This window comes from Vulpes lagopus, chromosome 12 (assembly GCF_018345385.1).
Source record: "Vulpes lagopus strain Blue_001 chromosome 12, ASM1834538v1, whole genome shotgun sequence".
In the NCBI taxonomy this organism is placed as follows: Eukaryota; Metazoa; Chordata; class Mammalia; order Carnivora; family Canidae; genus Vulpes; species Vulpes lagopus.
Genome location: NC_054835.1, coordinates 37,618,298 through 37,633,893, shown reverse-complemented (window position 1 = coordinate 37,633,893; position 15,596 = coordinate 37,618,298). Strand labels below are relative to the sequence as shown.

The 15,596-nt window shown below is 43.3% G+C and overlaps 1 protein-coding gene across 1 annotated transcript; it reads right to left on the bottom strand.

Moving 5' to 3' along the window:
- Nucleotides 1–1,566: 1,566 nt before the first annotated feature.
- On the bottom strand, nucleotides 1,567–10,993 carry MRPL45 (mitochondrial ribosomal protein L45). The gene is made up of 8 exons (XM_041726938.1): nucleotides 10,839–10,993; nucleotides 9,748–9,925; nucleotides 8,841–8,958; nucleotides 6,432–6,530; nucleotides 4,143–4,191; nucleotides 2,988–3,137; nucleotides 2,364–2,537; nucleotides 1,567–2,169 (listed from the first exon to the last, which is right to left on the bottom strand). The coding sequence occupies exons 1-8, from the start codon at nucleotides 10,902–10,904 to the stop codon at nucleotides 2,092–2,094; spliced, it is 912 nt and encodes a 303-aa protein (XP_041582872.1). The 5' UTR covers nucleotides 10,905–10,993; the 3' UTR covers nucleotides 1,567–2,091.
- Between the last annotated feature and the right edge of the window lie 4,603 nt (nucleotides 10,994–15,596).

Below are 15,596 nucleotides of genomic sequence, written 5' to 3'. Positions count from 1 at the left end.
AACTACAGTATGGCCTTCAGGACTTTGGGGTGTTCTAATTCTCACCCAGTCCCCAGCTCCGTGGCTGGCACTGCAGATGGTCTCTGCCTGGCCCTTCAAGCCAATCCTTTATATCTGGGCCATTTGCTCAGCTGGATTTGATCCCAAGGGGAAATGAAAATTGCATTTATCCTCTGGCTCCCCAGTGGCAGCTACTGCTTAGCAGCTATTCAGGATTATCTGGAGACAGATCTAGGGGAGTGTGATGAAACAGCTTATTTGAAGTACTGTTTTTACATATTCAGGGAAATCAATCGGTCATGTGCCCAGTGAGGGTGCTCTTTTCATTCTCTGCTTCCCTCCCCTCCCTGGATTACTTCCCCTTACTCCATACTCCCCAGCTGTGGATCCTGCTGAAAGCACTTGCCTTCTCATTTTGCCTTAATCCAGGGCTCAGGCAAATAGGATGTGGCCGAACCTCACTTCGGCAGAAATGCTGCAAACTGATGTACATTTTAAGCCAAAAGGGTTGAGATGTAAGTAGTATGATAAAGAGTGGCTGCTCTGGATTAACCCACCAGTGCTCCATCTTCCCTAGGAAGACATATCTTGTTCCCATAGTCTGCATTTAGCAGCTGTTGTAAAAACATTCGTTTTCCCCAGTGAGGACTGATTTGTTGGATGTTTTGCTGAGATGGTAGTTTTAGAGAGACTGAGGAGTTAGGTGGTTCTTCTTTTCTTTTTTTTAATTAACTTATCTGAGAGAAAGCAAGTGAGCGAGAGTGTGTGTATAGGGCGAGGGACAGAGAGAATCCCAAGAAGACTCCCCACTGAGTATGGAACCCAACTTGGGGCTTGATTCCAGGACCCCAAGAATGACCTAAGCCGAAATCAAGAGTTGGATGCACAACTGACAGAGCCACTCAGGCTCCCCAAGAACTTAGGTTATTCTTGACCTGATTCTAGTTTCTTTGGATTCTGCTCTCAGGAAAAGGTCAGAACAGATTAATCCTGATCCTAAGAGACAGACTCATTAAATGAAAATTCGGGGCTGGAAAAACAACACATGAGAATTAAGGTCATGTTTTTTCAGGGCAGCCCACATTGGGTTGATGAAAGTAATAGTACAAGCCACGCTTGCTGCTGGTACAGAGTGATTTCTCTTGTCATACCTCAGATCACCCTGGACAGTCAAGCAGGTAAAGTCCCACAGCCTCCTCCTGACAACCCAGTGAGAGCTCAGGAACAAGGAGGGGCGAGGTTGCTTCGCTCTAAACAGGTTCATATTCTAGTGTGTTTGCCCTACTACCAATGGGGGGCTGGAAAGAAGAGTCCTCATCTCCAAGAGGTGCTAGAAATCAGGGAACAAAGTCTTACAGATGGATTTCCCAAATGCATGACCTCCTCTGTTGGCCTCTGCCTCCTCCGCTTCCTGAGACCACACCAGGATGCAATTGATAATTAAGAACACAATCCAAAGGCTGAAGGATGATTTCTTTGGACTTACATTCTTCTATGAAATACAAATGCTGATTAGGTGAGTCAGTATGTGAGAAAAGACCTTGAATCTTCAATGAACATGCATTATTTTTCCCAAGTCTGGATTTATTGGAAGCCACATAATTCACAGTTCAGCCCATCTTCCAATTCTGCTCTCTGAAGGCTGGTCTACTTCTAGCCTAAGCTGGGGAGAAGTACATAACCCACCACAGTGTGTCCAATACCCTGATAGTGTTTTATTTCAAACTCTGATCCCTGCCTATAATTAAAAAGAAAATTCTGCCAGTTTGCTCCTGACGGTCTCTGCTACAGGAAAAATAGGTATCTAAAACATACTTTTGTTGAGACTCAAAAGCTAGATATACAATTTAAATAGGAAGAAGTGGGCTTATGGCTGTATGTATTAGCCAGCCACCCACCTGGACCCAGCCATCAGCCGTGGTTGCGGAGGAGACAGCTGGAAACACCCAAGCAGGAGAGGAAAGGTCAAACATAGATGCTTCTACAGCATGATGGAGAGATGACTGACTTCACAGCTTCCAGACTCCAGAGCATCCAGCCACCTCATCACCATGCTTCACATCCGAGGAGTCATTTATGCCACCAGGATAGCTAAAGTTTATGGGCCTCTCCTTGTGGCTCTTCATAGTCTTCCCAGGGTTTCAGCTGGGGCCCAGGGATCATCACCGTCTGAAAGAGCAGGAAGCTGAGTTAGCTACCATCCAAGCCTATGACTTACCCAGAAGATTCACCCTCACCTCTCCTCCATGGATGATGCCCCTTCCCTGCTGCTGCATCACCCCCTCTCTCCACAAGGTGGAGCACAACAGGAGTGGCTTAAGATTGCACAAGCACTCCCCTAGCTGTCTTGAATCTAGTCTTACCTTAAGGATGGGCTGCTTATGGGGTGCCCATGGAGGGGTGATCTTGCCATGCATTCTCCAGCTCCCATAGGGATTTACCAGGTGCTTTTCAAACACAACATACTCCAGGACATCCCTGGGCACATCTTCCTGTCCATACATTAGCCGGCCAAACCGGTCATAGATGGCCAGAGTCTGCCAGGATGAAAGCAAATCTGGCCTGTTAGTACTCAGAGTTGGTTTTCTTGTTTTGCTTTTATTTTTATTATTTTTTAATGCCATACAACCATTTTAAAACAACATACTAAGAATTTCTAGTGGTTAGAAAAAAAAATCAATTCAGAATTCTGAATCTAGACTAATTAAATGATCGACTACTGACACTTTACTCTTGGAGGGTTTTTGACTCAGGATGAGGAGGTGGGGGAGGGAGGATCAGGAAGGGTGGAAGAGAGTATCCTCACATCGGTCTCAGGAGAGTTAACATCTAGCAGTGAGAAGGGCATGCTAACCAAGCAAGGAAGACCATGGTGAACCTTTCCTTAAGAGCCCACAGTCTTGGGAAGCTGTACCCATGACTCCAGAGATAGACACCCAACCTGAGAGTGAAGAAAAGCTAGGAGGAAAACAGAATGGGTCGTCTACCTGTCGGGTGTGCATGCGGACAGTGACCTGGCCGTATATGTTGCCCTGGTTCAGCAGATTCGAACAGCGAACCTGAACCACCTGGGGTGGCTCTAAAGATTCTACGAAGCTCCAGCGGACCGTCTTATACTTGATGTCCCAGACCATGTCCTGAGGGTAGAGGAGAACAAAGTCAGTTGGAGTTTTCCTTTCCTTTAGGAAAGCTGTGCTTCCTTCCACACCTGTTCTCACTTCCAGCGCTACTACAACTGTCATGCAACATTTCCCACCAAACACTTTCTTGTGCCTGTTTCTTCTCTCCTCCCCAAGTTTTGACCAAGCTATTGCTTAAGCCCACTTTGAAATGACCCTTTTCATCCAAATCAACAACTCAAGACCTACCTTCTTGAGGAACCTTCTCCAAATCAGTGAAAGCCACACTCCAAACTGCCAGTTTATCTAATATGCCATTACTCCCCTTACACTTAAAAAAATTTTTTTTTCTTTTACAGATTTGATTTTTAAGTACCCTCTACACCCAACATGGAGCTCGAACTTACAACCCCGAGATCAAGAGTTGCATGCTCTACTGAGCCGGCTGGGCACCCCTCCCTTACATTTTTATAACCTGCTAGTCGTTTATAACCTGCATTTTTATAACCTGCGTTTCTGTTGATGGATATACGTTTGTTTTATCCTCCCTATGGCTGCTAGTACTGAAGAATGGGATTTTACAGGGATCTAACGGCTAACCTGCAAGGACCAGATGAGTTACATATGATTCTAGGGAGATGAGCTGAACTGACAGAAATTTATTCTTGAACCATAAGTCCCAATATCAGGAAGTCTCCCCAAGTACCCAGCACCCTGGTTAACACACGTGAACACCTGCTAAGTCCTTTCTTACACTGGAGGTGCACACAGGGCACCCTGACTTCAGCCTCCATACCCCAAGGACTCAGTACGGCTTGCTGTGGAACTTCCTCCTTCCTCGGCTGCATGGCCCTTACCAAAGCCCAAGTCAAGTCAGTATCATTTAGCCAAAACCAATGGAACCACAGCTTTTGCCTTGAACTTCCTGCATTTGCGAAACTGATCCTTCTTAGGAAACCAGAGGTGATGTCTACAATCGGCCCCATTCAGGCCTCCAACAGTCCTAAGGAGGTTAGGACCTACCGGAAAACAGTTTTCAGTTACCAAGGTATGAAGCCGGTCATGGTCTGAGCTAAAAAAGAAAAAGATATACATCACTGGCTCTTGCTTTAGGGTTTCCCTGATGGAAGATGAAAATGGCCCTCAGAATGAACAACAATTCCTTTTTACAAACATTTTCTACATGCCTACAATAAGCCAGGTAATATGCTAAGTCCTGAGTACACAAAGATAAACATGATAAAAGACCCTGAGATCTAATTCCAGAGTAAAGTTATGGTCGCTTGTCAGGAGCAGAAATAAATTTCTCAGAAATTACCATACATCCTTAAGAAGGGCAAGAGACCTTCACAAATCCATCACAAAAGATCAAAAGCTCATCTTATCTCCTCTTACCTCAGACATATCATCATTAGCAACTGGATTGTGGATTGGCCTTGCACTTAACACTTTTTTTTTTTTTAAATAATCTCAACCTCAATGTGGGGCTCAAACTCACAACCCTGAATATCAAGAGTCACATGCTCCACTGACTGAGCCAGCCAGGCACCTCACATCTTACACTCCTATCTGTGAACCTAGCTAAAAGATAAGCAGCCATCTTTTCTGGTTCTTTCCTTCCACTTCCTACCACCCCTATTGCCCCCTCAATCTTTGCTGCTATCAGAGTGACCTGGTCATGCTGATTCTATGCAGTAACAGTAAGAAAACAGACAGCAAACCCCAGCTCTTGGACATACAGGATTTTAGAAGGTTCCTGAGGGGCTTCAAATAAACCTAAGATCATGCATGAATTAGTGTCTTTCAGATACACATTCATGACTCTTCCCTACAGTTTATTTATTTTTTTTTTCCCTACAGTTTATTTATTTTTTTTTTCCCTACAGTTTAATACCTCCTGACAAGTCTTTTGTTTGTTTGTTTTGCTTTTTTAAAAAGATTCTATTTATTCATGAGAGTCACACAGCGAGAGAGAGAGAGAGAGAGAGAGAGAGGCAGAGACACAGGCAGAGGGAGAAGCAGGCTCCATGCAGAAAGCCCAACGTGGTACTCGATCCTGGGACTCTGGGATCATGCTCTGAGCCAAAGGCAGACCTCAACCGCTGTGCCACCCAGGTGTCCCAAGTTTAAATCTTTGTTCCTTCAAACAATCTTGTCTCTAATCCCAGAGTAGGTAGGAATTAGTTCTGTCCATGTGCTTCCCTTGCACCTCTGCTCCTAACAGAAGAGATTCCAAGTCATTTCCCCCACTGTAGCTCTAGACTAGACTAACCTGAGTGGTGGTGACAGCTACCACAACCACCTGGCCTGGCACCTCTCAATGAACACTTCCTCTTCACTATCCTGGCCTAGAGATCTTCAATAGCAATAAATTTCCTTGTCTAGGAGTTCACTTACAATTTACAATAAAAATTACACTTAAAAATAAAAGGAAGACATCCATTTCTGGCAACACAATGGACTGAGCTCATGTGAAACTACTCCTGATATAAACATTTAGAAATGTTGGACAGAATATACACGGACACACATACATTTTTAAAGGCTCTAGCCTAGCCCACAAGAAAGGTAAATTTCCTAGATGCCAAAAGGAAAGAGAACTAAAGCCAGAATGGAAAGAATAAAACCTGACATCAAGACAACATATGGGATGACTAAAGGGATCTAGAAATAGGATCTGATGGCTAGGAACAGATTCTTCCTAAATTCTTGAACCCTCAAAGAACAGGGAGTTGGCACTGAGATCCTTCCACAAAGCTCTGACCCTCAAGAATCCTGCACTTGCAGCAAACGGAGACTACAAAAATAGCTGAGAGATAAAGTTTCTCTGTATCTAAGGGGAGACTAAAAAAATTAAAGTCCTAAACCAACATCATACTCAGATGTGGACATAGAATTTATGATACCTGTATGATTTAAGAATTCCTAAGATACAAAATTAACTTTAAAAACTGAACCTGGGGCAGCCCGGGTGGCTCAGCAGTTTAGCACTGCCTTCAGTCCAGGGTGTGATCCTGGAGATCCAGGATTGAGTCCCATGTCCGGCTCTCTGCGTGAAGCCTACTTCTCCCTCTGCCTGTGTCTCTGCCCACCCCACCCCCCGCCCCCCGTGTCTCTCATGAATAAATAAAATCTCTAAACAAAAAAAATAATAATAATAAAAATAAAAACTGAACCTGGGGTGCCTGACTGACTCACACACACACCTAGACCTATTTAGGTCACTCTAAAACTCTTAACCAAAGAGGGGAAAAGTCTGTGCCTAGAGTAACAGCTACTGAAAACAATGGGTTTAAGATAAAATTCACTTACTTGTTTAGACAAAGGTGAGCTTCAATAAAAATATCCTTAGCTTTTTCGGGGAAGTCCTTTATTTTAAAATTAGGATCATGTTCTCTTATCTTCCGGATTCTGTAAAATTAAGTATGAGAATCTTCTTTTTTTTCATTTTTTAAAGTAATCTTTATGCCCAACACAGGGCTTGAACTCACGACCCCAAGATCAAAAGTCATATGCTCTACTAACTAAGCCAACCAGGTGCCCCAAGAATCATTTCTAAACACTTTACACAATATCTTTAACTTGAAGCTTGCATTAACTGTCCTTCAAGTCTGTCCTTGTATTCAATAATTATTTTCTGAATGTGCCAAGTCCTGTAAATTCAACCTTCTAACTCACATTTAATCATTCTAAAAAAAAGACAAAAGCTTCTCATTCTGCCAATTTCAGAATTTTAGCATTGAAGAAAACATCCTTTCAGCACTAAGAAAGAAAATACAGGTTTTACACAAAAGCTCAAAACTCAGAATGATATCAGGCTTCTAACTAGAAACACTAAAAGTTAGTTGCTATTAATTGAGGAAATTATTTTTAGCTCAGAATTCTACACCTGGGCAAATTATAAATGAAGTAGGAGAGTGAAAGAGTTTTTCTTAGACTCAACTGCTGAGCCACCCAGGCGTCCCAATCTGACACCTTCTTTACATTCTTTCCACTCAGAGTCTTGCTTGTGCTGTTTTGTCTCCCTAGAATGCTATTCCTCACCCCTCTACTTAGCTAACTGCAAGCAATCCTTTAGGTCCTAGCTTTAAATGTCATTTCCTCAGGGAAGCTTTCCCTGAACTCCCAGACCAAGTTATCTTTCCCTATCATGTGATCCCATAACACTCATACTTCACCACACCTGTAATTATGTAATTGTGTGCAATCGGTATTTAATGGCTGTTTTCCTCTCCTAAATGATAACTCCATGATAAAACCACATGTGTTTTATTCATCATCATCATGGACCCTACCACCAAAGAGCTCACAGTCCCAGAGAGAAATATATGAGAGGTAATCATCGCAGTACATTACCAGAAATAGTTAAGTGTACAGTTACAATTACAGTAAAGGCAGCTCCAAAAAGAGTCAGGGAAGGCTTAAAAGCAGACATGATGCCCAACTGGTTCTTGAGAAATGAGGTGGAGTTATCAAGAAGGAGGAAAAAGACATTTTCAGGCAAAGGAAAGAATGTACAAAGACACAGAGTCATAGCACAATACTGTCAAGGAACTGGCAATTACTTTGGAAATATTGAAGTTTAGGATGAGAAAAAATGGAATAAGATGACAACAGTGGAAGGAAGAACCAGGTTTACAAAAAGCTGTGAATACTAAAGTTTGGATTTTATTCTTTAGGTAATAACTTATTTTTTTAAAGAATTCATTCATTCATTTATTTATTGGAGATCCCTGGGTGGCTCAGCGGTTTCTTTGGCCCAGGGTGCAATCCTGGAGTCCCGGGATCGAGTCCCACATCAGGCTCCCGGCATGGAGCCTGCTTCTCTCTCCTCCTGTGTCTCTGCCTCTCTCTCTCTCTCTCTCTCTCTCTCTCTCTCTCTCTCTGTCTATCATGAATAAATAAATAAAGCTTAAAAAAATAAAGATTTTATTTATCTATTTGACAGAGAGAGAGGGAGAGAGGGATCACAAGCAGGGGGAGCAGCAGGCAGAGGGAGAGGGAGAAGCAGGCTCCCCGCTAAGCTGGGGGCCCGATGTAGAGCTCTATCCCAGGACCTCAGGATCATGACCCCAGCCAAAGGCAGACACTTAAGTGACTGAGCCACTCAGGTGCCCCATATTCTTCAGGTTATAGGGAGTCACAAAAGAGGTTTAACGGAAAGGTAATATGTTAAAATCTGTAATTAGAGAAATGAGTTATGGCTACATGAATAATTAATATGCAGAAACATATTGAGTCATTATAAACAACTCGAAGAACCTTTGAGTGATAAATACTAAATGTTTCCATCCTTTCAACTAAAAGAGAGACGAGGAAGGTTTTGGTTTTTGCTCCTTAGTTATGACCTAATTAGCTCCATAGAACAGGTCTTTTTTACTCTTCTTGGCTTTTTATTCTCTGTAGTTCAAACTCTAAGGTTCTTCCTATATAAATATGCTTATTATTTTAAATTTTAAAATATGTGATCAAAAAATGTTCTACAAACTTCTAAGTCGCCTCCCTGATATGACAAAAAATACCAATGAAGGCTGATATGCTGAAAATCAAAATGCCCATATTCTTCTACACTGACTAATCTCAATTATAGAGACAAATATACTGTCAAGTTATCAAGGGACTTATGTCCAACCCAATTCACCTAAGATGGCCTCTTTGGAATAAAATAGCAACAAGAAATTTTTATTTTAATATCAATTCCCAGTTGTCTCAGACACCTACGACAATTGTGATGCCACCTTCTTCTTCAGTTGTTCACTTCTCTGTGCCAGTCCTTCCTTTGCAAGAGATGACAAGCGAGCATCACCCTCTGGAGGAACATAGGCATCAAAGATACCAGCTGTAATGAAAGAAGAAAACAAGAAAGCATTGAACGACTGAGAAAAAGTCATCTTGAGGTCGTATGAAATTGAGATGTATCCTGGATATAAAGTAGACTTCCACATAGAGGGAACTGTTTTACATTAGAAAAAACAGAATAAGGTAATTTAAGTCTTCTCTCAGAGCCTTAATTTCTTGTACAAAATGCAGAAATTTCACCCTTGCCTTCTAGGAACAGGTGTGAACACAAAATCAAAGATGAGGGATCCCTGGGTGGCGCAGCGGTTTGGCGCCTGCCTTTGGCCCAGGGCGCGATCCTGGAGATCCGGGATCGAATCCCACATCGGGCTCCCGGTGCATGGAGCCTGCTTCTCCCTCTGCCTGTGTCTCTGCCTCTCTCTCTCTCTCTCTCTCTGTGACTATCATAAATAAATAAAAATTAAAAAAAAAAACAAAAAAAAAAAAACACCAAAATCAAAGATGACCTCATGGGGCATCTGGGTGGCTCTGGTCTCAGGGTCCTGGGATCTAGCACCAGTTGGGCTCCTTGCTCAGTGGGGAGTCTGCTTCTCTGTCTCCCCCCTGTCCCTCCCCCACCTGTCCCTCCCCCACCACCTGTGCTAGTGCCTTCGCATGCTCCTTGTCTCTCAAATAAATAAATCTTTAAAAAAATACGATGTACATAAAGTAAATCATCATTGGGGCTGAGTTAGTTAAATACAGTCAATCACAGCCCAAATCACTCCATTTCCAGAATATCTGTGACAGAAGGAGATTTGGTCAGGGTCTCAGAAATACCATGCCTCACCTGTACAGGCCAGATGTAGTGGACGCTCCAAACGTTCTGGAGGAATGACCAGTCCTGCTTTCCGGGCATATTCCTTAAACTCCTTTTCTGATTTGTATTTGGGTTTATAAGTAGGAGGTGTGAAACGTTTTTTAGTTCTCACTGGAACTACAACTGTGGACTGAGTCACCAGGACAGGCTGTAAGACAGGAAAAGGTTAGGATAAAGGTAATCTGGAAAGAAATCTATCCTGAACAAACTCTAAGCAAAGATAGAAAGGGCACATCCAAAGAACGGCTTAGGAACAATTATAAAGCCACATATCAGGAGGGAAATACTCACAGGTGTCTTAACTAGAAGCCCCTAAGCAGCCTTCACTAACACCACTCAACATTTACTAAAGGCTTTCCTTTGGTACGTTCCATAGTACACGGCTATGCCAAGTCCCAAGAATGCAGAGCTGATTAAAGAAAGGCTTCTGCTTTCACAGAACCTTCAGTCCCATGGGGAACTTAAACATCAACCTGACCCTGAAAAGAGCGATATGCTATTATTAAAGCATAAGAAAGGTCCTCTTCTGGTATCTCCCTTATATTTACTCGGATTACATCCTGCTCATTCTTTTGGGAATCTAACTGTAAACTTTGTCATTCTGGCTCCCAAATGATCAATAACGTCTTTAAAGGCCAGTTCTCTTTTCTCTCCGACCGTGAGTTTTGCTCGGCCAGGTACAGTGACAATATGAGACTCCCTCTTGTCCAGCTACTGCTCAATGTAGACCTTGTTTAAGAACCAAGGGGAAAAAAAAAAAAAAAAAAGAACCAAGGGGAAGCGAGCCCAGACTCCAAACCATGACTCCCCGCCAGACAGATCCAGAGCAAACTGGAGAGACTTCATCCTCGAGAACTTGCTCGTCCTCGTGGCCTTTACGGGGCTCTCCACACGCCACCCCTTAGCTTAGTAGCTGGGTCCCGTCAACCTCAAACTCTTCCGTAACTGGTGATGATTTGTACCGTCCAAGCCCACCAAAGACAATTGCAAAGCAGGTATTCCCCTCCGCTCTGTGGTCCTCCTCCAGCGCCTAGAGTCCTACCCACGCGGTCCCTACCCACCTGCCGAGACCACCATCCTAAGGCTTTGGATAAACAATACAAACCCCGCGGTGTGGGGGCTGCCATTTTGTTCCCGCAAAGGCCGCTGGGATGGGGACTAGGAGTTAAGAACCAGGGGCAAGGAGAGAGGGCGCATAGGGTGGAGCTAACTCGGGTGTGGAATTTTCCAGGGCGCGCGCCCTCCGCCGAAGTGTGAGCGACGCGAACGCGCACGTGCGCGCTGTGGTGGTGGGAGAGGGGGAGTAGAGAACGGGTTGCGCGCGTGCGCACTAAGAGGCGTTGGGGGTGGGGTGGGGCGCACGGCGGTCACGAGCCGGAGAGCTTAGGAGCCCGAGCTGCGCCTGCGCCTGCGCTCGAGGCCTTCTGGCCGCAAGGAGTTGCTGCATTCCTTTAAGATTGGGATGTTGCTGCACCTTGCTTGCACTCCCTAAAGAATGAAAAGGTATTGCCCTTCGGAGACAAGTGTTTTTCCCCAGTGCCTACTTTAATCACAGAAAGAACGAAAATGACTAGTTTCTGAGTCTGTATCTGACCTCAGTATGCTGTGTAACATTAAACAGCGGTACTTTTCGCAATCTGAACCCTGTGAAGAAAATTCTTACTGTCGAAGAGATTAATGCCTACTATGTTCATTGAACAAACATAATGACCACTGTGTTTTTGAAGCAAAAGACACATGGACTGTGGAAAACACTTCTTGTTTGTCCTTTTGGGAAAGAGGCACAGGTTTAATTATAACAAGTAATAGTTTATTTTAAAATGTTTACCAGGGGCCCCCTAGGTGGCTCAGTGGGTTTAAAGGTCTGCCTTTGTCTCAGGTCATGATGTTTAGGGTCCTGGGGCTCAGCCCCACTCCAGGCTCCCTGCTGGGTGAGGAGTCTGCTCCCTCTCTCTCTGCTGTTTCTCCCACTTGTGCTCTCTCATTCTCTCTCTCAGATAAATAAAATCTTTAAAAAAAAAATATTTTCCAGGGATCCCTGGGTGGCTCAGCAGGTTTAGCACCTGCCTTTGACCCAGGGCGTGATCCTAGAGTCCTGGGATCAAGTCCCACATCAGGCTCCCTGCATGGAGCCTGCTTCTCCCTCTGCCTATGTCTCTGCCTCTCTCTGTGTGTGTCTCTAATGAATAAATAAATAAAATCTTTAAAAAAAAATGTTTTCCAGGTGCCGGGCATCTTCTAAGCATTTGCCGTGTATTAATTCAATCACTCTTCACCACAAACAAGAGTAATACTCTCCTTTTATGTGTGAAGTTGGATCACAGAGAAATTAAGCGTGTAATTCATTTAAGGTCACAGGGCTATTAACTGCCAGAACTGGGATTCAAATCCAAGCAGAGTGAATCCAGAAACCATGCTCTAATTACAATGCCCTACTGCTTCACATTCAGTTGTTAAAGGATTTATGATGTTGGGATCATCCTGGAAAATCCAATGCTGTAATCGATGCTGAACGGCAAAAACCTTCCACACTTACCTGTAGGTTCTTATCTTATTTTGCCAATTAGTGTTTATTGAGCACTTACCTATGGTATTTTGCAATGAGTTAAGAGCTCATGGTACGCACATACAAGAGCTTACAGGCTGAAATAGGACTGTCACAAAAGTCCAGATAAAATGCTACGGATTATCAAAGGAGAGAAATTACTTTTGGGTTTCCGGATCACCTGTATTGCCTTAAATCTTAGCTCCTTGATTATACTGTAAATTATTCAAGGGTAAGATTGTCTCCACAATTCTAGTCACAGCATTGAACCTGTAGCATGACACATTAATAATGACATGAAATTAGGTGCTATATGGGGGCGCCTGGGTGACTAAGGTCATGATCTCAGCATCCTGGGAGGGAGCCCTGTGTGGGGCTCCCTGCTCAGTGGAGAGTCTTTCTCCCCTCTGCCTCTCCCCCTGCTCATGCTCTTTTTTTTTTCTCTCTCTCTCTCAAATAATACTTAAAAAAAGAAACTAGGTGCTATATGTATGTGTTATTTATTTTTATTTTTTTATTTTTTAAAGAATTTATTTATTAATGAGAGACACAGAGACAGAGACATAGACACAGGCAGAGGGAGAAGCAGGCTCTATGCAGGGAGCCTGATATGGAACCCGATCCCAGGCCCCCAGGATCATGCCCTGGGCTAAAGGCAGGTGCTTAACCGCTGAGCCACCCAGGCAGCCCTGTATGTGTTATTTAAAGAATGTATATTATTGAGCATTTAGATGAAAGATAGCTCATTATTTCTTAACAGATTCTTTTCTATCTAGTCTATGCACTGGAAAATAAAATGTGATTTTTTTTTTTTTTACTAGTCTCCCCACTGAAGTGAGGAAACTCCATTTCCATAATGAGTGGCTATTAATACAGAATACTGAGATAGTCTATCCGAGACTATCTCCACCATTGAGGAGGAGATAATCTTTACATGGTAGCCAATACATCCCAGATCATCTCTGTCTGCCCTCTGATCAATTTCTTTCTTTATTTTTTTTAATATTCTACTTTTCTCTCTGTTTTTTCTTTTTCTTTTAAGATTTTATTTTTAAGTAATATCTACACCCAACGTGGGGCTTGAACTTACAACCCCAAGATCAAGAGAGTCATGTGCTCTACCAACTGAGCCAGCCAGGGGCCCTTCTGAACAGTTTCTCAAGGAATGCAAACTTGTTCTATATAAGTCTGGTTGAAATAATAAGGGAAGTTGAGGTCAATTAATTCATTCTGAGATAAATCATAAGTGGGTTTTTTAAAATAGCAGCTCTTTTGGAAATTTCATATTATCGTCCTACTTCATTAATTCCCAGGAAAATTGGAAGCTGTCTGTTGGGGAAGTAACACCAAACACTGAAAAGATACTTCTGAATCCTACAACCCTAGTAATTCACATTTCTGAAAAGGCAAAAGAGGAAGGAGTAAGGTGGACAGGAGCTCAGCCTTGCAAAAAACAGTCTTGCACCTAGCATAGTCTTGCACTCAAATATTTATTTATTCAATAAATGGATGAGTAGAATTCCAGAAGGAATATGATAAGGCAGAGAGCAAAGTTGATTTCCTGTTTCTCCAAATACAGAGAGTTCCTGGAATCCCTTGTTTTCCTATTGAAATTTCTAAATGGAGCCGAAGAGAATGGGATACCCCTTGCGCAGTAGGACGGGTACTTGCATTTTTTTTCTCTTCCCAGTGACAGATGACTTCAGAGATTGGAACTTCTGAAATTGTGCCTGGTGACCTACATTCTAGGAGAAACACAGTTGATTTGAACGAAGAAAATCCTTCTGGAGAACTGGAAGATTCTGATTATAATATTTATTGATTATAGTAAACAATGTGATACTTGGATTGAAGCAAGTAATAGGCTTGCCATGTGTTTATATTGTATTTCCCTCTCTTGAATGAAAGCACGAAAAGCAAAATAAGTGAGTGGTTCAAGATAAAGTGACAGAGGAAACCAAGAATTCTGACTTAGTAAGAAATGTTCCCATCTGATCTTTGGCTAACAATGTTGGCAAAGCTTTTCTGTCACTCCAAGAGTTAACTGTCTATAACTTTCACATAGTGTTTAAGAACACTATTGTGCCTGAATTTACCTCTTAGCTCCACCTTTTTTCCTTACCTATAGAAAGGGGATATTTGGGCAGCCCTGGTGGCGCAGCGGTATAGCGCTGCCTGCAACCCAGGGTGTGATCCTGGAGACCCGGGACCAGTCAGAGTCCCGCATCGGGCTCCCTGCGTGGAGCCTGCTTCTCCCTCTGCCTGTGTTTCTGCCTTCTCTCATGAATAAATAAATAAAATTTAAAAAAAAAGAAAGGGGATAGTTAAATACCTAAATCACAGAATTGTTGATAACTCATTAAATGAATTAATGTATTTACCCACTCTGGTTAGTTATGGCCGCTGCTTCCAAGCCTCATAATAGTCCTGGAAGGTGTACACAGAGTGTAGCAGAGTCCTGGTAAGTGTAACCACTCTTTGTTCTGGACACAGGTAATATCTCTGCCCCCAGAGTCCACCCCAGTGCAGTGTCCTTAAAGCAAGGATATGAAACAATATGTCCCTAACTTGGATATGAACTGGAAATCCTCAGGAGGCCCTGTGTGTCAGCTCTCTTCCCCTCCGGAGCAGTTTTCACCTCCTTTGAAGCTAAGACCACCCAAATGCAGGTAATTTCCAAGCTCACAAGTGATCCTTTATTTCTGTGCTGCCCAACTTTCTTCTGCTAGCTGTTCTTTCTCACCCATCCTTCCATTCATCCCTGCTGCTGAGGACAAAGGCCTTTTCCTTTACCTTTATTCTGCCTGCCTCAGACTCCTTATTTCTAAAGGTGTGTTTAGGAAGAGCTATCGGCTCATCTGGCTCAGCCAGAAAAGAAGCCCATGTATCCTGCTGTTCAAGCTCAGTCTAGAATTAATCTCTTGCCTCTTCTTGCTTCCCTTTCACCCCAGCTGGCTCAATCATGCAATAATCCTAAAAGGGAATTTCAGGCTATTTGTGACATGCCCCTTTTCCCACTGCCCTCCCCCTGCCCTGGCCCCATGCCACATTCGAGGAGGAGAGGGCAAAGCCCCTGGATAAGAGTAATCTGTTTCTAACCCACTTCCATTCTCAGGGATTACCTCCACAGGAGGAGGGAGACAGAAATAACTCAAACACCTTAGCATCGGACACCTGGGGAAGACACTCCAGGAGGGCTGCCCTAAGAGAGCTGCAAGCATGGGGTTCTGGAGCTTGGGAGCCTATTCTAGGCTGGGGCACCCTAGAAAAGGTC